Here is a 26,518-nt window from a genome sequence, read left to right as displayed (position 1 = left end):
ATATTGGATTAGAGCAGGGAGCATGGAGGGCGTTTCATGTTGCAATGCACAGGAATTGGATAAAAATGTTTGTTCCATTTTGCCGCCGTTGGATAGTGTTGAGCAACTGAAGTAAGGCTAGAAATATTGCATTACAGGCAGAAAACTGCTGTCACATAGTAATTACAACATAAATAGTTTAATAACGCATTATGAAATGTTTGGTTACTGTTGAGGATTTGGTCTCTTTCTGCTTTTGATTTCAGTTAACACTGACTCGAACTCAGTCTACAGATTGACATCAGTGTTCTTCAAGCTCTTTCTTGTTCTGTTGCAGCAACAAGTATTGCTTTTACATAGGTGCACAGATACCAGTTTAAAACTCTATTGGCCTACTGCAATAGCACTGCAGTACTGCTACTACTAGAACCTTCTTGGAGTGTAGTAATGACACTAAAGCAGATAAAGCTGCTATAAACTAAGATAAGGTTATTAGAAAAAGTCATTTATAGAAGTCAATCAGCAGAACACGAAAGAGCAGATTAGAGCTATAATGATCACAACTCAGAAAAATGAAAGATTCAAGACTCTTTATTGCCATTATGCAAGCATCACAAAATGATGGCAATGCTTCCTCACCGTGCATAAAATTAAACACACACACACACACACACACGCCCATATATAACTAAACATAGATACGTACGCACATATGTCTATACACATGTCATCATCCACATAAACACATAAACGTTTGGCCTGAAGATGAGTTATTTACAGGCTATATATAGCTGTGATCACGTGGAGCAGACCATCATGATAAGCCATAAGGTAGCATAGGTGCCTCAGGATAGTAATAACAAAATAAAGGATAATAAATCCCAACATTTAGAGGCAATATTTTTAGGGGGGGAAATGCAACAAACTGCAATAGTGTCTAATTATAGTGCACTACAGGAAGGGAATAATGATCCCGTGATTCCATAAAAACGCAGTAAAAGTGGAAAATGTGTGCATGCACATCTATAGCTGGCTCATAAAGCTGCACAAAGTTATAAAAACAAAGTAATGCGTGTATAAGACGCTCGGGGAACCGCATGCACGGATATTACAATACAGGACACGCCCCAGAAAAAGTTCTTTTCCTCGGCCATAATCACAAGCATTTATCCAACCTGCCACACACACACATACAGAGACACACACACATACCACGCTGTCTGCTCGTAGATGATCACATTTTCATCAGCCTGACCCCGCCTCTGGTGAATGCAGGGGCGCTCCATGTGACGCTGGGGCTGTAACAAAAATCCAGTATGGCGGAATCTGTCAGGAGATGATTTTTTTTCTTCCCCTCCTCCTGCGTTGAGGAAAAGAGGAGAAAAAAACCCTCGGAGTGCTAACATGGGAGAGAAATAATTTTTTTCTTTTTTTAAAAAAAGGGCAGCCGCTTTGGGACACATGCTGGGACGACTGGCCTCCTCCTGGCCCGTGTATAGGTGAGCTGTTTTGGTGTGCCTGTGGCCGCTGTGGCTGAATGTGTAGCCTCGCTTTGATGTTGATATCCAAGGCAGGGATGCGATGCACAGGCAGGCTTCATGAAAAACAATGTCCGGCTGAAGTTTTCACTCCGCTCATCTTCGCTTTCGCCCTCTCGCTTGCGATTGAACGTTTTAAACGACACCCCTCGGAGTCTGAGTCACATCTGAATCCTGGTAGAAATTATTATTTTTTCTTTTCCTTTTCCTTTTCCTTTTGTAACGATTTAGCTACAAAATATCCTTCACCGTTTTATTGCACTATTTGCGGGCGGGAAGTGTGTAGGCAACAAGGAGAGAAGGGGGAGAGGAGAGGCAGGAGGAGTGGGGGGGCAGGCGGTGTTTATTATGCCGATTGTTGCTGAGCTATTTATAGAGCCAAAGGTTTTAACGCGATAAAACACTGAGCTCGTGCGCACTTTGTCGCTTTTTCCCCGTGCTAATGGCGAGGAAGGGAAAAAATTGCTTGAAATGAAGGTAGGGGCCCGCGTGAGTGTGTGTTTGTGTGTGAGTGTGTGTGAATGGTTCGGGATGGGCGGTGGTAATTCTCTGCATGCGTCAATCTTTCTGTTTTTTGTGAATGGGGGCGTACAGAGCCGTTAAAGCGACATCAAAGCAACGCGTTAGGGGCCGATTCAAAGTGTCGCCTTCCGCACGAAATAGTTCTTATGGGGAAACGTTAGTTTGGGAAGGTGAATGAAGCCGTTTGTCATGTTTGAGAGTTTGGGTTTGGGCTGAAAGGGGGAGGAACTGTGTGTACCCACCTTTTTTGTGCGCTTGTGGCTGTCATCTGTAGCTGTGATGTGCATATTAAATTTCTTTTAAGGGTTATTTTTATCTTACATGCGTTCTCTTTTGCTAATACTGGTGTAATTTTAAAGCATCACTCTGTTTTTTTCACTCTTTCCTCACTTTGGGCTTCAGGGCTTGTCTCCCCAGATCTGTCACCCTGCATCAAGCAAGCTCATTTTTAGGGACAATGGTCTGTGGGATATACACACGCACACACACACACACACACACACATATGAGTACCCCTCCCGAGACAGATGAGATGCCCCGGGGGGATTGGTGTTGCATGAAGCCCCCCTGGAGTGTCAGCATGACACACACAGCCCCCCCCCCCCCCCCGTCCCCCCCCCCCCCCCCCCTACCCTGCCTGCCTGTGCCCTCCCTCCACCAATCCTTGCTTTGCTTTTCCATCACAAAGCGCAAGTGTGCGTGAGCTGTGCAGTGACCGACTTTTTTTGGTTTGGGGGGGCCAATTTGTCCTGCGGCTGCAGTGTCTGGCCCTCTTGTCTTGAGAGTCCCCCCCTACCCCCACTCCTTTCCTTTTAATGCATACACACACACTCGCATGCACATCCCATCCTGCTTCAGAGGACGTTTGAGACCTCTGCAAACACACACACACACACACAAGGGCGCTGCCCCCATACCCCCTCGTGCCTCCGCGGCCAAATCTTTCAACCTCACCCCCGGGCAGTCTGGCCCCTTGAATTTTGTACTAGTAGTAAAGTCGACTTGATACTTTAGGGCTGAGCTGTTATTACATCTGACACTGGTGCTCCGGGCCCAAGGAATCCGGGCCGCTCTCCGTAAACAAAGAAAAGAACAATCGTACATTTCCAGAAGCAACAAGAAGACAAATCAGTTACCTCCAAAAAACCAAAGAAGAGCCCCCTACCAGGCAAATAACAGAATCAGCATTTTTTTTTCTTTTTTGCTTTTTAATGGGATCTTTCCACCAATTTCTGCCGTAAACGCAGTGCATCCTACTGGGGAATTTTGTGAAATCCCCAGTGCGCCTCAGTCAAAAAGACGCTATCTCAAGGAAAAGCTATTTATTGCCTGATTGGTTTACAGCTCCTCGCAGTGTATCATTGAACCCGGGGTTGCGTTGACTTCTTGGAACTCTGTATTTTACTCTGAAAACTCACCGGTGCATTTCTAGGAGCAGGATTTGATGATTTGCTAAGGTTGGAAATGTTTGCAAATCCACACTAAGATGGATTTTGTCCAGGGTTTGGTATACCTGCAGCCAGAAGACTTTCCAGTGTTGTGAAAGTTGTTTATTCTTATTAAGACTGCTTACAAAGTGAAACCATTAGTTCATTAACCAGCTGATTTATTTGCAAGTATGAGAAAGGATTAATTGTGCAAACCTGCTTTGGCTATTTTTGGGCCTCAATCTGTTGTTATGCCATAAAAGACCTAAAAGATGCTTTATTAGCTGCAGTTAACTCATGACTTCTACTTATAAACGCATGTTGCTAGACTTATAGCAACAATTATAGATGACCAAGCTAAATCTGTCTATAATGTAAGTGATATGTCCTCAGTCGTCAGTCAGCAGCTGGCACATCCATATGGAAGTCACTATAAGATCAGCGCTGTAAATAACTGCGAGTGAGAGGCATTTAAAGGATGCACGTGTTGTTTTTGATACTAGCAGCAGTCCTTGCAGTCATCTCGTGTACAGACCTGATAACAATACGGTAAATATCACGGATTATATAACTGTCTTTAATATCTGGATCGAATAGAGTACTAGAGCTTGGCCGATACTGGATTTTTAGGGGCCGCTCCTGCTTTGTTCATATCAGGGATGTCAAACATAAGGCCCGGGGCCCAGAATAGACCTGCCAAAGACTTCAATCCTGCGTGACTTATAAATGCATTTTAACAAGTTTTACAGCTGATAAAGACCTTCCCCTGCGGTCATTCATACTCCGCTAAAGTAAATAAGTAATAGATAAACAGTGAAATGACAGAAAAATTTAGTTTTTTTTGCTATCTAATTTAGAAATTTATGATTTTTAAAAAAGATTCACAGTAAAAAAAACACAAATGAAAAAGAAAACCCAGGATATTTTCTGTGTATTAGCAAAAACCTTTTGTGCTATAATGTCTTGAAAGTCTTGGCAATGAGCTAACAGAACTTTTTCTGTCATTTTACACATTAATTTCTTTCAATTTGACCGTGAAGAGTAGTGCTGGCAGATTTCTTTAATTTTTTAAAGCAGAATTACTTTATGATGTAAAAAAAATTAAACGTGCCGTTGAAATCCCAGCTCGTTTTCTTTGAATGAAATGTCTCAGGGGTTAAATGTGTAGTTAAACTTCTTTAGAGCGACAGAAAGGAGAGATTCACTGGTCCCGCCCACTTTCACATCCTCGGTTCATATGCTGTATAAATATACCGTGTACATGTAACTACAGTACATCAGAGCTGTTTTGAAACGATATCAGGGGGAAATTGCTACTTAACTTTCTACTAATGCATTTACGTGTGCTCAGTTGTTATGCTGCATGTGCTGCACGGTCCTGGGAGTGCAAACCATGTGAAGAGCATCTTTCTGCTGTAGTGTCTCCTGCAAAAAAGGTTTCCTATTTATTCTTATTGAGCAGCATACACACAGCACCAATCTGTGACAGGCCAGCTGGTGTATCTCCTTTGCTCTCTCTTATGTGAAGCGTTTAAATGAAACATTGTCCTTTTCATCCTCTCCCACAGGTTGGTGGTAAACAGCGAGTTGCCGCTCTGATTGGAGTTGCCGGATCAATAAGCTAATGGAGATTGGCTGCTGCCGGACGTCTGCTTCCTGTTTCCCGTTTGACTGTCCCGAGTGTTGGATCAGCCTGAACACGCATTCAAACGCACACTCTCCTCCTCCTCCTCCTCCCAGCTCTGGCTCTGGCAGGCTAACAGGCTCCTGATCACCATCCTGTGAACCACATCCGTACTTGAACTCAAACACACACACAGACATACATCTGTCCTTCAGTCCACACACACACACGCGACGAGCTGGGTGCACACTCGCCGTACTGCGTGGACGTCTACCTGACCGACCTGGCAGCAATGACTTCACACAGCCACCAAGGTAAGATGTTTGTCTACCACTTTTTACCTGTTATGCACCGGGTGGAAATTCCAAGGGCCTGCTCAGTCTTCTTCTAACTCTCACAAGAGTAAAAGGCCAGGCACATGCGTCCAGCTGATATTGCCCTTGTGTTAAACAAACAAATACCACAGTCCACAGCTTCATGCAGCTGCTGCTTCACTATCCAGGAGTTTCGGATAGATAGCAATGTATCAGTCTGCCTTGTAGTCAAGACGTATTTGCAGCAGAGCAGGGTTTAAATCGGAGAAAAGCTTTAAATACTTTTAATACATGAAGAAAAAAAGTGAAAGTCTGTGAATGTTGTTTCAGAAATACAGAAGTACAGAGACTGCACCTGTAAGCTGCTTTGCAACCCACCCCCAACCCAGCTCCTCCTTTTGTACCTTCCATTTATTGTCATATCTGATGTCACTGATGCCTGCCTCGCCTCCACACCACGAAATAGAAACCGCTGCAGGTGGAAATAGCAATCCTTTTTGATTATAGTGGACCTGGCTGAATAGTAGTTGTGTCTAGGATGCTGTTTAAAACCATTTTTAGAGACCTAAAAAACTACCTGTCATGTGCAGATTAATGAAAACGTATCCCCTTCGGCGCCGTCACATTAAGGGAAATCTGTCTGCCGCTACATCTGCCGTATTGGCGTATGCAAACGCTTTGATTGTGAACAGAGACGGATCGTGGCTCGCTTCAAATGCAATAAAACATTTTAATCTGGTCTTATAACTGTTAATGGGCTCGATTCAATATGAATGAGCTCCGGAGGGGCGAGAGAAAAACGTCCGCGGCATCGGCTCAGTAAAAACAGTCTCCCTTTTTCCTTGTTGACGACTGATCGCTGCTCCGTTTGGAAGCTTTGGCTCGCGCTTCTGCGAGCTGATACATTATTTAGCGACCAGCTGGTGGATGAAAAAGGTTAGCTTCCTGCCACTGGTTGACGCGGTACCTGACAGCGTTGGCTGTGTTTACTTTATACACCTGGGAGTGTGTGCAGTATAAATACCACAGCTGAGGCAACCGCCGGGCCCCGAGGGATCGGAGCGAGCCGTAGTCTCAGCCGGCGCCCTCAGTCCTGCAGCATCGCCACATGTGATGCACATCACAGAGGGTAGAGTGGATATTTGGCCTTACATGTGCACGTTGTTTAAGATGTCTATAGATCAGCCATAGAGGTCACACACTTTCTTTTTCCCTAAGCGTTTCCTTTATAAACTTGGATTAGAGCTGCGCAATATTTTCACACACACACACACACACACACACACACACACACACACACACACACACACACACACACACACACACACACACAGTCGTATTTTACTATCTTAGTGGGGACATCTAATTGACATAATGCTTTCCCTAGCCGCTTACCCCAACCCTAACAATCAAAAATGAATACCTGGCCCTAAACCTAACCATAACCTAATTGTAACCCACATTTTGAGTCTCAAAAATGCCTTCAAACTCGGGATGGGCATTTGGTCCCCATAAGGGCTGTTGGTCCCCATCAGTATAGTAACTTCCCAATTTTTTGGTCCCCACAAAGATATGTAAGCATGGCACACACACACACACACACACACATTAACTCATTGTCATCCGCCGAGCTGACAAAGCTAATAAACTGCTAATCCCAAGCCATGATTTTGACATTAATAACTGCTAATTTATGCAAGGTGACACGTTAAATGATGACAGTGGAAGTGTCAAATGGAAGATAACAAGTGTCAAATAATATTCAGTAACTACATTAATTGCACGTAGGCCTGTGAGCCTTTAAAGAAGTATGTTTTTATTTGTTTTTTAAATAAGTTTCAGTTTCTGTATTTTGTTTGAGGATGACTGAGCAGTTTCAACGAGTGAGTGAGAGTGACTTTAAAAGCTTTGAAATAGAATTAGACGGTAACAACGTTTGTTTGACAAGATAGAAAGCACGAAATAGGAAGGTTTGTGGAAAAAAACAACAACAAACAGCTGCAGGCGGGACACATATCAAAGATTCATGAGAGACCTGTCTGTCTTTAAAGAGCAGAATTACAGAAACATTAACGACGTTTTCATCTCGATAGGCTGATTTTTCCACTTTTCAAAAGCTCTGATGGCCTGATGGAAGGTGACCTTTTCACCTTTGTATGTAAGCACAGACCTAATATTAACCAGCAGAGCCCCAGTCACAAACATACAGTACTGGGCAAAAGTCTCGAGTCTCCCCTAACTTTCTTATATTCTGCTTCCAAGGAGCCAGACTGTCTTATAAATTTTTAAAGTGGCCTTTAGCAACAGCTTTCTGAAGATCCTTGGCTGCTTTTTCCACTGATTTTCAGTCCATTTCTTGCACCTGAGCATTTTCAGAGTTACTAGCAGCCTGTAACAAAAACACACCATTTGCCTCCGTTGGTTGAATCCACAAAAAACGCAAATATAGACAAAATATAGGCAAGAAAGCTACCTAAGAGAGCTCCTTACTCCTCCTTAGATTAGTGCCAACTCTCTTTTTCTCTTAGAAACGGTATTTCCATGCATATTTGCGCGTTTCAACAAATCACTGCACCTATTTCCCATTTTGCTAGTGAAACACAAAAAAACCAGAGGTGGCTCAAGGCTTTTGCACAACATAAGTGAGTGCGCAGGCGCCTGAGGGGTTAATAGGTGGTTGATATAATTCGGGGAAAGGTCTTTCAACGCTTTAAAAGTGGTAAGTAAGAATTTCAAATCGAGTTATGGTAGCTTTAATTTAAGGCTGTGAATGGACGTTAATGGAGTTAAACGCAGCGGTTCATATCGTTACGTTTACAGATGCCTTAAAGGGCTGATTTAGCATTGCACTTAGGAGACTTGCAAGACACCGATCCTCACCTTTTGCTCTTGAGTGTAGATTCACTTCCCAAAATATCTTTCATTAGACCCCGTCTGCTTTGCGGAGAGTAGCTGAACTCCATGAGAAAAATCAGCTTCGGTAAAGGAACTGAAAAAGTAACGCAGACTCACAGGCTTTTTACGATCAATAGCTGCTCTTTATTTATTTATTTATTGTTTTTCCTCCAAAAATCTCTGAAATAACACACCACTCATTATTTGATGGCAGTGTGACTGTGTTAGAACGTAAGCAAACAGTGATATTGAATCAATGCTCAGCTGTGAGCAGGAGGCAGGGCAGGAAGCTTCACTCTGTTCTGGGCTGATAGAAAGAAGATAAACTAACCAGCTCCTGTCACAATATGAAATGGAACCCTTTTTAATTTCCCTCCGCTCCCTCTCGCATCCTCAGTGTGCTTCACCCCCCCCCCCTCCGCTGGAAGCGTGCGCAGGGATGCCCCCCGTTAGCTCACCTCTCGCCGACACAGAAATAGCTGCGATCCTTTGTGCGAGGCCCGGAGATTACGAGTCATACCTGTTGAGCGGCTGTTTCCCGCTGAATTGTTTGCTGGCGGGAAAGCCTTCAAGAGGAGGCCATCCCGGCCCTCGAGAGTGCTGCCAAGCGTGTGCGTCAAATTTGAGGTGTTGCTTGTCTCGTTTGAATGACAGCTTCGAGAAGCACTTGTTGGATGCCGGCGCAAAGAGGGAGACAGAGAGAGAGATGGAGAGAGGCAAGCCAGGAGACATTTTAAAGGAATGCGACGCTGACCTTGCGGCACTTGTCTTCTGTTTCTTTTTTTTCCCTCATGAAAATGTGTGTGACAGCAGTTTTTACAGAGCGAGGAATTTCTCCTGAGATCTCTCTGCTAATAACTGCTCTTTTTTTTTGAGAAGCAGATGCAAGAGAGGCGCCTTAAAGACTGTCTGTTAAGGCGAACTACTTTCATTTGGAGTCGCAATTAAAACAACAGCACCTGTGTTCTCGAGGTGAACAATGAGACTTTCAGATCCACGGCTTTGTTGTGCAGTGTGATCCAAAGCTGCCAACTTTCTTCTGCTCTGCACTTATTTCCAATCAAGCTCTGATTGTGTGTGTGTGTGTGTGTGTGTGTGCCCTCGTGCAGCAGCTCTGGCGAGTGTTAGCGTGCAAGCCTGCTTGTATGCCATTTTTGTAATCTGTAAATGAGCTTACTAGCAAGCACTATTATTTATTTATTTTTTTCCCCTTCCAGGACTTACTCATTTTCTTTATTAAAGCAGCTAGATTGGCTGGATAGGTTAGATTAAATATCATTTATCACAAATCTCTTCCCAGAAAAATGAAATATAAAACGCTTTCTCAGGTTCGGATTTCCAAGAACAACAACAACAACAACAGAAAAAAGGGGGTCAGCCCTGATAAGGCCCTTATATCAGTTTTTTTTGTATGAATATCAGCAAACAGGCTGGAGTGTTTGCACAGAAGTGATTGCTCTGTGTGCCAGGAGCTTTAACACATTAGCCTGCGACATTTGTTTTACACTCGTGCTTAGCGGTGAGCTAACGCGCTCGGTGTGTGGTGTTAAACAGGGCGGTTGTCGCTCTAAATGTCACGCACGGGATCGATAAGAGCTCAGAGTATAGTGTCCTGCAGCGCCCACGCAGATTCAGAAACATCAGCATGACAAGTAGACGCTCAGGTCCTCGGCAGGTGTTGAGCTCTTCTCCGTGATGACTGAGGGATCCTTCATGGTTGTGGTCGCTCGGCGAGCACCCTTATCAGTTTCTGGGCTTCCGCCTATAAAAATAAAAGGAAGCAGGGCCCAATAAACTACACAAGTCCAAAAAAGAAAGGACAAAACCAAAAATTATTCATTATTAAGTAACACAGAAATGGATGAAAAGGAAAAGGGAAAAAAAGAGGTTTGGGTGATCCGGGATTTCTGTGTCTCTCTCCACTGTTACTGTCCAATAAAGGTGAAAAACAAACAAAGAAGAAGACACATGCGTTTTCCTGCAATCCATAAACTATTTGCATATAAACATAAAATGACTACCTTGGAGTGAAAAATACATCCTTTATTAAAAGTATTTGAAATATTAAAACCAGCTGAGCCAAACCAGACTTTAAATCCGCTTGATGTTACCAACAGTCTTTGATTTCTGCTGTTAGAGGTTGAAGCCGGTTGGCTGGGAGCATGCAGAGAGGGAGAGAGAGCAAGAGAGACGCTTTATTGTGGAACTGATGCGGGCTGGATGAGCTGTGAGTGGAAAAGGAAGATGTTAAAAAAAGAGCAGCTGGCCTCCTCAGGTGTTGCAGTGCCGCGCGCTGAAGAGGGAAGGTGATGCCGCTCGTTGGCAATGATTTGTTTTCATCTTAGTCAGAATCGCGCCGGCTTTCCAGGAAAGCCTGTATTGTTTACCACTTGGCCTGCAAATGAATCACACACACACACTGTCACACACGCTCTCACACATGCACACAAGCATGCACTCAGGCCACTAAATGGTTACTTAGTAAGTGCCAGGTGTTATTTTGTGAATGAGAGGTTTGAACTTTACATTGTTGCATGGGGGGAAAAAATTAAAAATTAACACGTTCCGCGAACGCTATCAAAAGCACGTTGACAGTGGGACATAAAGTGTGTTCAGATTAGATTTTTTACTGCTTTATTTTGCAGGGTCTGTGTGGGCGTGAGCGCCTTTTATGGCTCTGAACCGGTGAACTTGACACAGTGCTCTTTTCCTCGAAGGCTCAGCGGTATCTAGGTTACAAGCGCCCGTTAGGTTTACGCAGCTTGGAAACGCCACAAATCGGCGAGGAAAATAACATAATTTTAAAATAAACACTAATGAGGAGGGTCAGGAGATTGCATTGCATGGGCTGGTACCCAAGATTAGATAATTCTCTCGAGGTCTCACACATCCGCTGATTTATGTCTTAGACAAGCTAGTCATGCTGCGGTTGCATTAAAAATGGATTTATGGTCAGGGAATAGCAGTAATTTAGTACAGTCATTCCTGTCCTTTGCTTTTTGGTATATACAAATATTGCTTACTAGGTTAAAAGTACACTTTTAAAACAGTTTTTAAGTTAAAAGCTCTCTTGTGTTCCCCCAGAATAGTTTTTTTCATGTTTTCACCGATCACTGTTTATACTATGCTTATAAACATCTGGTTTAGCTGTGCAATAGACCGGCGACTTGTCCAGAGTGTACCTGACCTTTCGCCCTATAACAACTGGTATAGGCTCCCTGAATTGGACGAGCACTTAAGAAAATGGGTGGGTGGTTAGATGGACTCCTGGTTTGAGCTCTGCTCCACTCTGTAAAAGTGTCTGTAGCTTTAATGGAGCTACTGTTAATCATGAACCTTTCAGGAAGTGGTCTGCAAGATACTGTAGATAATGCTAGAACACCTACTCTCTGGATTTCTGTTTCCACTTGTGATAAACTCTAGAATTAATGCAACTGTGCACCAAATCTTCATCATCTTGGGGTAAACTTGTTCATTCTTCTGACATCGTTATCACATCATCATGTTTTTGATAGAAAGGCTTCAAGTCAATGGATGTGGTTCCATTATTGGATCTTTTTGCAGATTTTGATTGTAGTAAAGCATCTTTCTGTAAGCATCAGGGATGTCACAGCAATAGGGCTGCCACAATTAGTCGACTAGTCATGATTACTTCGACGACTAATTTAATAGTCGACGCGTCGTTTGAAGCTTTGTAAGATCCCAAAAGACGCAGGAATAAGTAGTAGGATTTAAGAGTGTAATAACGGACTGAAACAGAAAATGGCAGCACTGCATGTACAAGGATGCCAGCTGCCGTTAAACCCCGAAGCTGTGTCCAAATTCAGGAACCGCATCCTCCTGTGCCTGCATTTGTAGGCCGATTACGTTACAGCGACACGACAAAGACTGTTCAAATTTGAAGACTCCGACAAATGCGGCCGACAAATGCGCCCTTCATTTCCCCAGATTTGAAGGATGGGTCGGGTGTATACTTCGTGGCCCAACCTATCCCAGAATTCATAGCGCGGCCCTGCTCAGTTTCCAACAATGGCGGCAGCTACTTAGTTTTAATATTACTCTTATTATTCTTTCTGGGTCACAGAATAAACGTTTAACATATTTTCAGGCAAGAATGTAGCTGTGTAAACTTCAAATTTCTGCTCAGTTTATCAAGACACCACATATTTTCAAAAGCGCTCCGAGGTTTTCGGAGCCGTCTGTTACCCACCAGCTCGATAGCTAGCCGGAGGTTAAGGCTCATTAGAGCCGGTGAGAACACCGGACTCCCGGCAAATCGTTTTCGATCCCACCGCCGTCACTTAGATAACTTAAAAATGTTATTGTTTGCCTTTTTTCAGTATTTTATTTGTTCCTGAGTAAATCGGTTTGGCTGAGATTAAAGTTATAGTTTTTACACAGCTGAATAAACGTCAAGCAGACAACTGATTATCAGAAGTGTGAGATGCTCGAGAATATACTCCGGTGTCCTGTTATATTTTAGATAGCAAGGAGCAGACGGCTGAGTTTATTAAACTCCAACGAAACAATCTGCAAATTTCATTAAAATTTAATAAACTATCATGTTGTCTTTATTTTTAGTTAGCACATACCTTAAACACTTAAAGCTGTAAGCTAATGATAGTTATATAAGAGCAGATGCATGCTGGTGCAATAAGCTGTACTTTTACGTCCAATGGATGCATGATCTGATTAGTCGACTAATCGCAAAAATAATAGATAACTAGTGGACTATCAAAATAATCGTTTGTGGCAGCCCTACACGGCAACACGAGACGGTTTATGGCATCCAGGCATGAAGAGATCAGTAGCAGAGAATTTCTAGCAGCAATTCAGTGTTGCACCCAGTTAATCCACTAAAACACCAGACCTGCGCTGGCCTCTGTGCTGCATCTCTGAACGCACAGTAGGTTAGGAGAGAGGTACGATGGAGTTTTTTTTGCTACTTTACAGCTTTTGCCAGTAATAAAATATGATTTGTGTCACTCATAAACAGAAAAATAACCTGCCTTTATTTTGATTTAGTGGATGGATTATCAGCTGAACAGGTAAAACAGTATTAACTTTTAACATTTGCCTGGTTCTAAGCTTGTAAGATACGTGAGCTAACTTAACAGTGAAGCTTTCATATTAAAAAGAAAATTGTGATATTATGAAAGAGAAAAAAAGGTTTTGAACCCAACTACAGAATATTTAGTTTAGTTTGCTAATCGCTCAATCGTTTTAGAAAAGTGCTTTCCACCTGCATTCTCTTTAATAGCCAGCAGGGGGTGATTCCTCTGGTTGCAGAAAGACATCTGGTTGTGTAGAGCTCTATGGGAAAACAGCCCTCGGCTCTCTTGCTTCTGTGATCCCCACAAACACTTTCCTGATGACTCTATGACTTTAGCCGCTAGTTTGAAGTTATATTGAAACAAAGATGACGTTTAGTTAGTAAATTTTGGTCATTTGCAGCGTCAGAAAGGAGGTTTGTTAATTGTAACTCATGATGGGTGCAGGAATTTTGACACTGATACTTGGTGATTTTAACTATCAGATTTATCAGCTGCTGATTGTGTGTTTGTGGTTTTCCAAACGTATTTGTTACCAACACGGAGGTTGCAGTGTGCCCTCTGGTGGACAAACTATGCGACATCAACACTTCTAAAGTGAATGAAGCATGTTTGTGCTGTCTCCCCTTTGTTTTTTAATTGTCATACATCGGCCAGTAAATGACAATTATTTGATACCGAAATATTTATAAATAACTAATAGCAGCCCATCATAACAGGTAGCGATGGTTGGGTTTTATCTTTTACTAATGAGCGTTAGCCAGTGAAGTCAGATACACCCCTTCCTCGTCACAGGCAGTTTCAAAAGACCAAGATATTGATGGTGAGGCTTTGTTGCTGATGGTTGGACCTTTGCGGATTTTCCAGGATCTGGTTGCCTAGGTAACCCTCTAATTTGTTTACTTTCCGCTCATATGCTAATCAGCGTTATCCTCACCTTAAGGTTGAGAAAAGTTTAACTCAGGACCCACCCAATGCATATTGGCTGTAGTTGGGCGAAGGTTTCTTTTATCTCAGTAATGATAAGTTATCCAGTGTTAATAGTGTGAAAAAATATTCTTAATGGCTTATAAAGCTGGGCGGCTCTCTAGTTTTAGGGGTGCTAGAGAAATTAAAATACTAAGAATATCCTATTCTCACAACATTTCACACCATATAAAATGCATCATGTCCCAAGATCAAATTTTAATAGCTGAGGATTTACGGCTGCCTGACTCACATCGAAAAGAGTCAGTCGAGGTGGTTGAGGTATTTGAGTCGAATGCCTTCTGGAGGCATCCTAGGAGTGGTATTTTGAACATGTCCAGCCAGGAAGATGCCCTAAGGCAGATCCAGGACACTCTGGAGAGATTATAGCTCTCAGCTGCCTGTGGAGAGGAAGGTCTGAGCTTCTCTTCTGAGACGGCTTTCCAGGCACAGCTAAGCGGTAGAAGATGGATGGAAGGTTGGATGGATGGATGGATAAAAAGCACCAAACTCCAATGAAAACATATTTTCAACATATGGAACCATGAACCAGTATCTTAAATCAAGATCTACAGTATATGGTGACTTGTATGGCCACATGTTTTCAAGAGACTGTTTTTAGTGGTGTAGTACTATGTCAGAAATGGAGAAAGATGTAAGGTTTTGCCAACTGGGCAACAGAGATGCAATAGTTTCTCTACATAATAAAGTTTATTTCCATACCACCACAAACGACATCATTTGTCATGATCATAAAGTTGATTCAGCATCTCTAAAACATTTTTGAGAAAAGGGGAACACTATAACCTCCACAAAAGTAGGATTTATTGCTAGGCTGTATAACATTGCATTAGTTTTAGCTTACAGACTTCATATTAGATTTATAAAGCCATTTTTACATGCAGTACTGACTTCTGCCTTCCAGACAAGGAAGAAGGGTTAGGAAGAAGAAACAACTTCATAATCAAATTTCTTTTCGTCCCTCTTGTTCATTTGAACTTTTGAACTTAGAAGATTAATACATGTATAATTTAAAACATTTTAATATCTGAGTAGCATAACCACATCAAATCATGTGAATTCTACTGAAGCCAAGAGCTGAGATGGAAGTAAGTGCTGCAGTCCTCAGGCCCAGCTCTCTATATATCAGCCATGTTTCTGTTGAGCTTCCGTGTTTACTGAATTACTAAGATTTTGGATGACAAGAAATTTATATTATTAGTAATCACAGGAAACAGGATGCAAATAACAGATCCATGTAATATTTTCTAGCTGTGGACAGCTCATCAGCATACTACTTGCTCTCGTGTTTAAAAATTACGAATTAAAGATTTCTTTGATTTCAGAATTTCAGATAGTGACAGTTTAAAATTTTGACCAATTCTGATAAAATATTGTTCCGTAGCTGCTGCATTAGGTTTTGTGGAGCATTGCCGAGGTCGAGTTAAATAGGTGTAGGCGTCGTAATGGTTAGTTTGGTTTCCATGAAATGTTTTTCAAACTCTACTAGTATAAACACAGAGCCAAATTTTAACAGAATTCCTGTGAATGTGGCCAAGGGGGTGGTCAGCACAAACAGGTAAAAGACAGCTATTTTAGATGCATGAAAACATTTCATAATAAAAGCCCTGTTAAGAAATGAAGGGTCTCTGACAAGTGAAATACTGGGACTTTTTAACATGGTTACAATGTTTAGTTTGTATTGTGGCAAAGCTTAAGGACGTTAGCTAAAATGTTAGTTTATTTCTTGACAAAAGTCTCAAAAAAAACCTAATTTCTTTAGGTGCAATGATTTATTGAAACATTTCCTAACATAGATGAAAATACAGTGTATAAGGCAACAGAGTTTGCACAGTCCTAATGAGCTTGAAAGTCAATATTAGTTTTAGCCACCTTTATTCTTCCGCACTGCCTGAACCCAAAGCTAGCTTTCTTGTAATTTCTTTAGGTCGTCTTCAAGAATAGTTCTCCAGGACATCTTTTCTACAATAATTTTCTCCTTCTTTGGATGTTTCTGCCTTTTGACCTGTTCTCTGCCAAGATGATCCCACACTACTTCAATAATGTTGATGTCCAGGCTCTGGGGAGGCCAGTCCATGGCTGATAGTGTTGCACCATGTGTATTTCTATCCAGGTTTACTTTTACTGATTTGGCAGTGGAATCATTGATGGTACTTTTCTGTGTTCATAATTAAATCAGTTTTGACAGGATCCCCAACACCACTGACTGAAATGTAGCGCCAAACCCTGCCAGAGCATCCATTATGATGACTTGAGATACATATTTACATTGACATGAACCAGAGATTTCAAATTTGGGTTCATCACTCCATCAGACCTGTTACCACTGGTTGTCAGTCCAGTTCTTCTGTAATTTGACACACTTCATACTTTTCTCTGTGTTTCCCTCTCTAAAGAATGGCTTGTTAACAGCCACCCTTCCACTGAGGCCATTTCTGATGAAGCTTCAGTGAACAGTAGATGGATCAGCTGAAGGTTCAGATATATCTCTCAGGTCCTGTGCCAGGTCTTTGCTAGATTTTTTCCTATTTCTTAACGACATGACTTCTCTAGGTAGTTGTATGTCTTCCATTTGTCCAATTTCCTCAGATTGTTTGAGGACACTCTGCAAACTTTCGAGATATGGCAAGTCTTTGGGTGCTAACTCTTTGGGAATCACCTTGTGTTTGCAAAATACTATTTTATGCCTGTCAAACTGTGTTAAGTCTGGATCGTACTCAGACGAGGACAGCTGGAGAACCGGCTGTCAAATAGTTGTCCCTGTTATACTTCTTTGAAGTTGAATTGAAGTCCGCTGCCTGGGTATATGCATAGTTGCTGTAATGTGAATTCTCTGCAAATGAGTCTGCGCGATCACAAAAAATGAGGCAGGTCTGTGCGGACCCTTGCGCTCACTGTCCAATGCCGAAAGTTATGTCACAGGGACACAAGCAGACTTGTGGATGCCGAAAGTGTAAAAACTGGTTCATCTTTGGAATTTTTTATAGATTCACAGAACTGGTTCATCCCGTGGGTTAGGTGGCTTTTTATGCTTGAATGATTCATAGGCCAGTGTTAAGTGGCTGAGAACTATTGCTCAAGAGCGCTTTGCATTTTGCTTCCCAGGAGCCAGACTCTCTTTTATCTTTGGGTGGTTTTTTTTGTTTTTTTTATGTGGGGTGGCTGAAGATGTTTGCTGTGCATAGTTCAATATAAGTTGTCCTGTCTGCTAAAAAATAGCCTTTCAGTTTACTGAATGTGAAGCTGTGACACCATGAGTGCAGTGGGTATCAAATCCATTTAGAAGTGAGTCATCCTTGTTGTCCTGTAATACGTGAAAGGCAGCAGGTTAATGAGAGCAAATATAATGGATAAACATGGTTATTCAAACACAGGGACTTCAAATAAAATTGCCTTGTGTAGCTAGAAACAGGGATCTTCACAACGTTTAAACTGCACCACTTTGATTGTCTTAGTTTAAGAGTTCTGCTCCAGATCCTCGTCGTGTGTTTACTATCACCTTTACTATCAGGTCTGTGGGGAATTTTCGCATGTATGCCGTGGGACCTCTGCTGACGTCAAGCATACTACAGACACGCACATGCATATACCCATGGTGCAGGGTTTTCCCCCCTCATGCTGGTTGTGGTAAATCTGACTCAAGAGACCCAAACCACTGTAACTTGCTGTACAGTACAAGTGTGTATCCATGCAGTTTTCACTAACATCACCTTCCCAGGGGTCCATCAGACACTTGCATCCTCAGCATTGCGACTTGTGTTGTCACTGCTTCTCCTCTCGGTCCTATCTAAAGTGCTGAAAAAATAAATCCCCAGACACGTAGCCTCATACTTTCTAGGTAATTGTTGTCGTGACCAAAAACTAATTTTGCAAGTTTATTAAGGCAGGCTTTAATAAAAAACTCAGGCTCCCGCACTGTCACACTGCTGCTGACAGTCTTGTAGTTTGCCTTATCGCACATGGCAGGGCCAGAAAGGTGATTTATTACCTTTCGTTTTTACTTAAAAATTAAAGCCCCCCCCCCCTTCCCTTTTTTTTTGACAGGTTGCTGCTCTGAGAACCATTTTTTGGAGTCTTTACCCTTGCCTTGACAACCACCACAGTACAGGCATGCACACAGATCTCTGGATGGCTATACGTCTATATTATAGATTTGCTTTTTATTACACCTGCCAGATACTATTATTGGGGAAGCGGCAGCATAGAGATTTAAGGAATGGGGTTGGGACTGGAAGATCGGTGGCTTGTCCCAACTAGTAAATGGAAAAAGTGAATGAGAAACCTTTTTTTTCCCTTCATCCTATTGCAAGAGAAACTGAGGAAAGTGAAGCACACATAAGTATGACAGTGTGTTTCCTCACTGGTCCATCAGAGCTGCTACAGTAAAGCTGTAGTTTCCCTGTAGTTGGCTACTGAGATGCACTGAAATAAAGGAAGCTCATATCAGGAGTTTCAAGTAAAGTGAAAGCCACTTGCAGCAGTTGACCAAAGTTTAAAGGTGTTTCATGCATTAAATGCATTTGTTCTTCTAACTCTATTTCACCCTTCTGCTTTCACTGACCTCTGTCCTTTCTCCAAATGCATGCAATCTCTGCTCAAATCCAGAGGTGAAAGGGTTAAAAGCTTTCACTGCAATAAAGAGGGCCCGGCTTATCCCTGAGTCTATTTTTAGAAGCACACACACACACACACAGAAGAGATGTGCACGTGCAAGCACGGCGAACAAACGATCATTATTTTTGGTCTCCCGTGTTGATTCTCCTCATCGTGATTGAGCGCTTTGTTGCCGTGCGGCTAAAAATGGAGCACGGGGCGAGTGCATGCGTGACACGACCGCTGGCTCTTTTGTGCGGGCGGTCATTGTGCTAGGTGCATGAGCCTCATCGAGGGTAATTTCGAGCCTTATTGTCACGTTTGCCTGGCCGTCCACTTGTGCTGACATGTTGTTTTCTGCCCCTCCGAAACCCAATTACAAAATTGTGGCAGATTGCAAAATGCACTTCAGCGGCGTGTTCCCACAAATGCCGCACCCTCTCTCTCTCTCTCTCCCTCGCTGAACCCAGTGAACACAGATGAGGCTGCTGCCAGCCAGACGGTTTGTCAGCGCTGTCCTCCCATGCGCCACCAACTTGGCTGAACATGAGAGTCCCATCCCAGGACAAACCCAGGGGGTTTCTTGTGCAACGTCTGATTCACCAGGTTCACCGTGTCCTCACCAGCATCCTGCTGCTGCAGCCATGCTTGTCCTGCCTCCAAAAAAATAATAACACCTAAAACATGCTATTTATGCAGGATGATGTCTCAGTACATGAGAAAAGCTGCGGTTTTAATTGGTGGCAGGACAAAGACAGCGCAGAGCGAACATGAGCTAATGAAAGGAATGGGACGCATCTTTTGTCCCCGCGTCTTTTGTCTAGTCCCAGCCGAGAAACGGGATACACTGTGTTCTGCCAACAAGCTGTCAGCGGCAATTACGGTTTACACTGCTGCCTGGGAGCCCAATCCTTGTGCCTTTTGACATGGTGCTCCACAGTGCTTGACACGAAGCACAAATGTCTGGCCAGGGCATCAAGGAAATACTACGGTTACGCAAGAGGATCAACGCATCATCTTTGTCGGAACTCGAAGCACACGAGCGCTTAAAGAGTCGAGATGTGCGTGCATAGTAGGTGCGGAGCCACTGCGAGCTCTGATGCTGTGGGTGTTTGCTGTTGTAAGGCCCAGCGAGCAAAGCTTTACGGTTGCATCACAAATCTCCTAGCAACCATCATGGCTGCCCATTAAGTAGAGAATATTAGGGATGGACGCAAGATCGCTGTCAGTTGAAATAATTTGCACTTTTCAGGTTTTGTGGGTTAATTCGGGCTAATGTCTGCTTTTCTTGTCACCAAATAAACGAATAACAGCGCACACTTTGGAAACTCTTTTTGCCTTCAACAGCCAGCAGGACGATGACGTGCTCGACGAGCGCTGGAATCAAGTTACAGAGTTTTAACATATGTTCATAACTTATTGGGAAGCTCTCACTTTTCTGCAAGCTTTCTCGTTTTGTTTTGTTTTGGGTTTTTTTTGTCTCCATTAATGTAAAGTTGAACCATACAGCTCCATACAACCATACAGCTGCTCTCAAATTATATCAAAAAAGCTTATCACTGGCATCAGGAGAATCCCAGTTGATAGGGATTTGTATGGAAGAGGATTAGGGCCACTGAACAAAAGCCTGTGCTTTAGATTTTTTATGTGTGTTTTGTTTCTCACAATTCTGAGAGAAAAGTCAAAATTCTTACCTCAGAATTCTTTGGGGGGGTTTTTTTCCAGAAAGTCAGAATTCTGAGAATAATGTCGGAGAAAAGGTAATTCTCAGAAAAAGTCAGAATTCAGAAAAAAAGTCTGACTTTCTGAGAAAAAACGAAGAATTCAAAAACAGAAGAATACGAAGTTTTACTTCTATTTAAAAAGTCTTTGTTTTTATTTTGGGGGAATATACGCCCCATTTTTTAAGATGCTCTAATTGTCTTCCATATTTTCATAAAGCAGCGTTGACTGGATTTTTCGCTGAAGTTGATTTTTAAGTCGATTGCAGCTCTGTTTGTGTCACTTTGCCTCACTGCACAGTAGATTTAGTATGCATGTTGGGGTGAATCGAGCCATGCTGTTGTAAAACATGTTGCTGAAGTGATGAGGCCTTTCTGTTTTAAAATACCCCAAAACTTGTATTTATATCATTCAGCATTAATGGTGCCTTCACAGATGTGAAAGTTACCATGTGCACATGCATTACCGAACCCCTGAATGCATGCTTTTAGTGCTTGGTAAACGCTGAACAGGCTGCAGATTCAAACATCGTAAAATTCAGTAAGTACAGCAAGCAGCAATCCGGCAGCTGTCTTGGTTCCAACCAGGTTGTGTTATGAATGTACATTTGGCACTCTCATATTTGAGATCATAGTCGAAGGAAGTGGCAAATATCGTTATGTAACCTTGTGGTTCCTGTGCCACAGTCGAAACGGAGTGTGAAAGGGCCAATTTATGGGACCGTTCTTGTACAGTTGTGTGCAGTGGCAAGATGCCCGTTGCCACAACCCTCTATTGAATGTTGTGGCATTGTTTGCTTTTGGTGCACAGTGAATTCAGGCATGCACATACTGAACATGACTTCTTCAAGTATTCAAGATTTTGACTGCTGTGGAAGTCAAATTGGCCTACGCTGTTTGCTATGATGCAAGCAAACCAGTTGGTCTTCACTGTGTGGCTTTTGTGGTTTTCTCTAAATCAGGCACAATTTCTTAAATGTACGGCTTTTTTGAATAGGAGTTGCATATTATCTCACACCTAAGTAAGTCACACGTAAACCCTTATGGTCTCTGGCAGTTACACAGCAAAATTGTGTTTTGGACACGCGTCTGCAGCGTAATGACCAATTTCCAACTCATTTCTGATTTTTCTGTCAAATGTAAGATGTGTGACCGCTTTGTTTTTCCGAGTCTTCCAGCTTGAAACGAAAGGTCAGATGGTTGTTTTCTGACCGTCCGCAGGACACAAACTTGACCGAGGCTCACGCAGGGGTCACTCATTCTCTTTTTATCGGGGTCCATGACGTCAGCCGGTGCCCTCGGGAAGCGAATCCGCGACCCAGAGGAAAAAGCCTCTTCAAGGAGAGGCGTGTTTGATTAATCGTATTGTTCCTGTCTGGTTCACCTTGCTCGCTGGAGTCACCCTGGACAGAGCAGCCAGAACGGAAGTGCGCTGAATGTAATGAGGGCCGGAGCATCCTTCCTCTCTTTCTCAGTCACTGTCTCCCTTTGTAAATGCCACAGCGGCGCAGACAAACGTCTCATTCTCTTTTCTCCCGCATAACAAAGGCCTCTGTCAACATACAGTATGCTCTCGTTGCCAGGACCGGGTCAAGTTTGCCTCTTGTCTCTCCTGGGAGATGCGGCGGACAGAGCCCCTTCACCATTTTGCTCAGCTCGTTAGTCCTGCACCCCCCCCTCCCCACCCGTTTATATTCCCAATCACAACATATTTTTGATGTAGCTACGCTAACTTGAGTCGACTAACTCTCTGCCTGAGGGTAGAAGAAGCTATTTATGGCTCCCCGTCTCCCGATTCTTACCCAGTGGAACTGAAAAGATGGAAGGATGGAGAGGAATGGAGAAAGGAAGATATGAAGGAGCTACATTGAGGTGTTGGGGGGGGTCTGCTGTGTAACTAGGCTACATTTAAGATTGATGGATCCTGTTGCCAAGGTATAGGGCACTACTTTGGCGGGTTATCGCTTCATTACGTTGCTCTCCGACTGCTGTGTGTCCCACTCTCCCTCTTCAGTGCTCCAGCACACACCTATGCTCCCTCCTCCCCACGTGAGTGTCGGGTATCAACCCTGCGGTTTGGGGCTGAAAGCTTATACGCTTTGTCTAACTAACCACAGACAACGATGCACACACCCCTCCACCAATTCCCCACACTTAAAAGTCGGAGATGTAAAGCTCCCACCAGCAATTTGTGCAGAAGCAGGGCGTAGAATTACTCCAAGCCACAGGTGTCATGCACAGGCAGATGCACCTCATTTCCATTGCAAAATGCAGCAGCGTGTGTTTCATTTGAATAGGAACGTCAGGGGATATCAGCTCTCACCGATGCGGACGGGTTTGTTTTTGGAGAGGAGGCTTTGACCACCTTGTAATATTTCCTCGCTCTTTACATAAAGTCTGCAGGAGTTTGAATTTGAATGTCACCTGTTTTCAAACCTATGTGTGTGTCTGTGTGTGTGTGTAGATCTGTTTCAACAGGGCCAAATGTGACACTCAAGCCCACACCCAAGCCCTCACTTGTTGGGGGGGACAGGATGGTTGAAGGTGGAGTGTTCGGGGGTACTGGTGCATCAATTCGTGCAAGGTGGCGCGAGACGAATGCACGTACATAATCAGCGCAAATCGCATCCCTCCAGCTTCAAGGCTAATTAAGAGCGTTCGTCTGTGTGTATGTGCCCGTCTGGTCCAGAGAGAATTCCAGAAATAGATCACGCACAGCGCGACGCTCGTCCGTTTCCTTCTCCTTTTTTTTTTCTTTTTGATGCCTCTGGAGGGATTTTACATGGGTTTTCATCTCGCGTCCAAAAGGAATAATTGCATATTTGTGCCCCTCAGATGTTTTTGAGCCTTGTGCTCAGGATTTTTAGATATAAATGTATTTATATACAGATGGCTCAGGTGCTCGTGTTTACTATAAATACACACACATATAGAGGATGGATGCAGCATCAGTAGTCGCAGGTTTGTGTGCGGTTGCAATGCATGCACTATTTCAATTTCAGTGTTTTTTTCTCGTTTCGTTGTTTTTTCCTCCATCTTTCCATCGCCTCATCATCCCTGCTTCCCTCTACCTCTCTCCCCTCCTTACCCCCTCCATCCCCTGATGCATCCTCCTCCTCCTCCTCCACCACTACCCCTCTCCGTGGCTCTGCTTTTTATAGCCATGTCTTCCCAGGGCTCGGCAGCTACAAAAGCCTTTTCATGTTGCCACTATAATTACAGCCTACACACACACACACACACACACAGACATGCGCACACATGCACATTTGAGGAGTGTCTTTGTGTCTGCATGCATGTGCGTTGTGTGTGTGTGCCTGTGTGTGCTCCTGCATGTGCCGTTACACACAAAAGGGTGAGCTATTTTTACCTCTCTCCCTCCCTCCTTCTCCTCCTCTCCATCGCTCCCCCCACCTCCCCACCACCGCCACCACCATCCCCCTCATCCCTCTCTGCTGCCGCTGCTTGCTGCCAGCCACATTTGCTATGCTGAGCACAGGCAGCATCAGTCGAGCCCCAACTCCTCTCCTCTCCTCTCGCATGCCAAACTCGCGCGCCCCTCGGCGTCCCCTCAGAGCCTTTCCGAGCACCCCCGCGGTCGCGCAGACCCTCCGCGAATCCACCACTCGCTCTCTCTCTCTCCGGCCAATGGAACGCGCTCAGGTGTCGCTACCGTTGCCGCTGCACGCGCCGGCCGCAGCGCAGATGACCTGAAGCCCGCTTGTTCGCACTGTGGCTCTCTTTTTCTTTTTTTTTCTTTTAAAAAACTGTCCGATTAGGTTTGTCGCTGGAAGCTTGTCTCAATGTTGCGGACCATATTTGAAGCGGAGTGTTCTCTCTCTCCCACAGAGGGAATCCTGGGAAAGGAGCAGCCGCTCGAGGTCCTGAAGACATCGGCGCTCAACCACATCCCAACAGGTTGGACACTCTGGATGTTTGTTTGGGTGCACATGTATGTGTGTGTGAGCTTCTATAAACCAGAACCCGTGTGTGTGTGTGTGAACAGACGTGATTTCACTATTAACCACATCCTGTGTGACTTTGCATGCGTATTTGTTTCTCCTGGGATGTCATAAATTGTCGTGCCGTTTGTGAAGTGCCATCACGTCAGAGATTGTCACGTCTCTGCACTTTGTCCGACTGAAGGTTGACGGCGTTTGACGGGGGGACAACGCCGTACTTCTCTGTGTTTTATTTACGCTGGTGTCTCAGCGTGCCGTTTGTTTTTCCCTTTTCTTGTTTTTTTTTGCTGAATGACAATCCAGCAGTCTGTTTGCGAGCTCACGTGAAACTGCACCAAAACAAACTATTCCACACAGTTTCATCTCCCCCAAACAAATCACACCACTTCCTGTGAACCCCCCCACCCCGAGTATGCTCAAATCGCCAAGTGTTTATTAGCAGCATACAAACGTGGAGAGTTCATAGCAGTGAGAGGACAGAGGAGAGATGGAGCAGCGCAGAGGGAGGCCAGAGTACAGAAGTGAAAGGGGCACAGATGGAGAGATGAGGTAATCTGAAGGAGAAATGAGTCTGAGGTAATATATGCATAATGCATTATCTAATTCAGTAATGAGGGCGCTTCTAACGCTTCTAACACAGAGAACAATTTGGATTGTCGTGGTTGAAAAAATAGTTACAAAAGAAAACAAAAATGGCAAAAGGCTGATTCATAAATTTCCTCCCCATGCTGCTCTTTCCACGGCTCTCCCAGAGCAGCGATGAAGAAGTGCTGTAAGCTCGAACAGCCTGTTGCTTCAGGGGAACAAACAGCAAAGTTTCATCTTTGGTTCGACCCTAAGCGTCTTGGTCTTTCACGGGCTTCACGCGCTCTTTCTGTTGGGGTTGTTTTCTGCGCGCCTTCCGGCTGCGCTGATAAAATATTGAAATCTGCCGGAGTGACTTCATCAGATATTCTCAAAATCTGTTGTCTTGGATACAGAGCGGCTCGGGGCCCTCCGCTTTGGTGTGACCCCGGACCGTTTGGTTCTTTCTCCTGAGAAGCGAGAGCTGCGGAAAATCTTAACATCGTTGCATCATTAAAGCCCTGGCCACTTTTGTCATGTGATCCTAATGTGACCAGATGCTGGTGGTTGCATCTTAGCACACATTGAGTGCAAAGCTCTGGTCGGTGCACCTGCACACAGCTACGCGGGTCCATTTTTAACCAGCGTTGTGTTTATGTTTTTTTACCAAATAAATTGTGTTTCCAGCAAATCTGCAGAAGCTCAAAGTAGAGATGTTGTAATTTAGCCGCAGACTCTGGTGCCAGCTTCTTGTTTGTTAGGATGCTGACATATCTTATGTAATACTAAACCGACTGCTTGGAGGTTTTGAAGTGCTAGTTAGACATATCAGGCACGTTTGAAAACTGGAATTTAAAAAAAAAGTGGCACTGCTTTCAGACATTCTCTAGGCTAAGGAATAAATTGAAAAAAAAAAAATAGTCGGCAGATCACTCGATCAAAAAAATGACATCGTTGCACGGCGTTAGCTTGGGCAGGCCTCAAAGTCGAGCTCAGCCATAGTCACGTCAGACCAGCTGGTGGTGTGCTGCGCTCTGTTTGGTCAATTTCATGTGAGGTTGACTTTTTAAGTAGCTTTACGCTGCCCTTAGCTGCTGGGGATCTACAAGCTGCTTTGCAACCCACCTCGCCCCCTTTGTTGGACCCCAGCTCCTCCTTTCACGACCTTTTTTTTTTTTTTTTTTGCTACTGATTTGTGTTTAATAGTTCTGCTGCTCTCAATCTCTGGGTTTCCATGTCTGCAGTTTGAAGAGGAGGAGTTGCTAAAAATAATATAAAATTTTTTTTTATAAATAAAGAAAGAAATAAAGTAATGCAAATGCAAATGGCCGTTTTCCTGTT

General features: G+C 43.7%; 1 protein-coding gene across 5 annotated transcripts in view; it reads left to right on the top strand.

The window, feature by feature from the left end:
- The first annotated feature begins 646 nt into the window (after positions 1-646).
- The window catches only part of LOC134621432 (histone deacetylase 4-like), a 79,979-nt gene continuing 54,107 nt past the window's right edge, over positions 647-26,518 (top strand). For 2 of the 5 annotated variants that reach the window (XM_063467933.1, XM_063467932.1), the window contains exon 1: positions 24,161-24,569. In XM_063467933.1, coding sequence (XP_063324003.1) covers positions 24,455-24,569 — 115 coding nt within the window. In that variant the 5' untranslated portion in view covers positions 24,161-24,454. Of the gene's footprint in view, positions 1,479-1,504; positions 1,995-5,034; positions 5,405-24,160; positions 24,570-26,518 lie in introns of those variants that run through there. The other 3 variants (XM_063467934.1, XM_063467937.1, XM_063467935.1) reach the window with 3 other exon arrangements.

This window comes from Pelmatolapia mariae, linkage group LG23, assembly GCF_036321145.2.
Source record: "Pelmatolapia mariae isolate MD_Pm_ZW linkage group LG23, Pm_UMD_F_2, whole genome shotgun sequence".
In the NCBI taxonomy this organism is placed as follows: Eukaryota; Metazoa; Chordata; class Actinopteri; order Cichliformes; family Cichlidae; genus Pelmatolapia; species Pelmatolapia mariae.
This window is presented reverse-complemented; position numbering and strand designations above follow the sequence as displayed.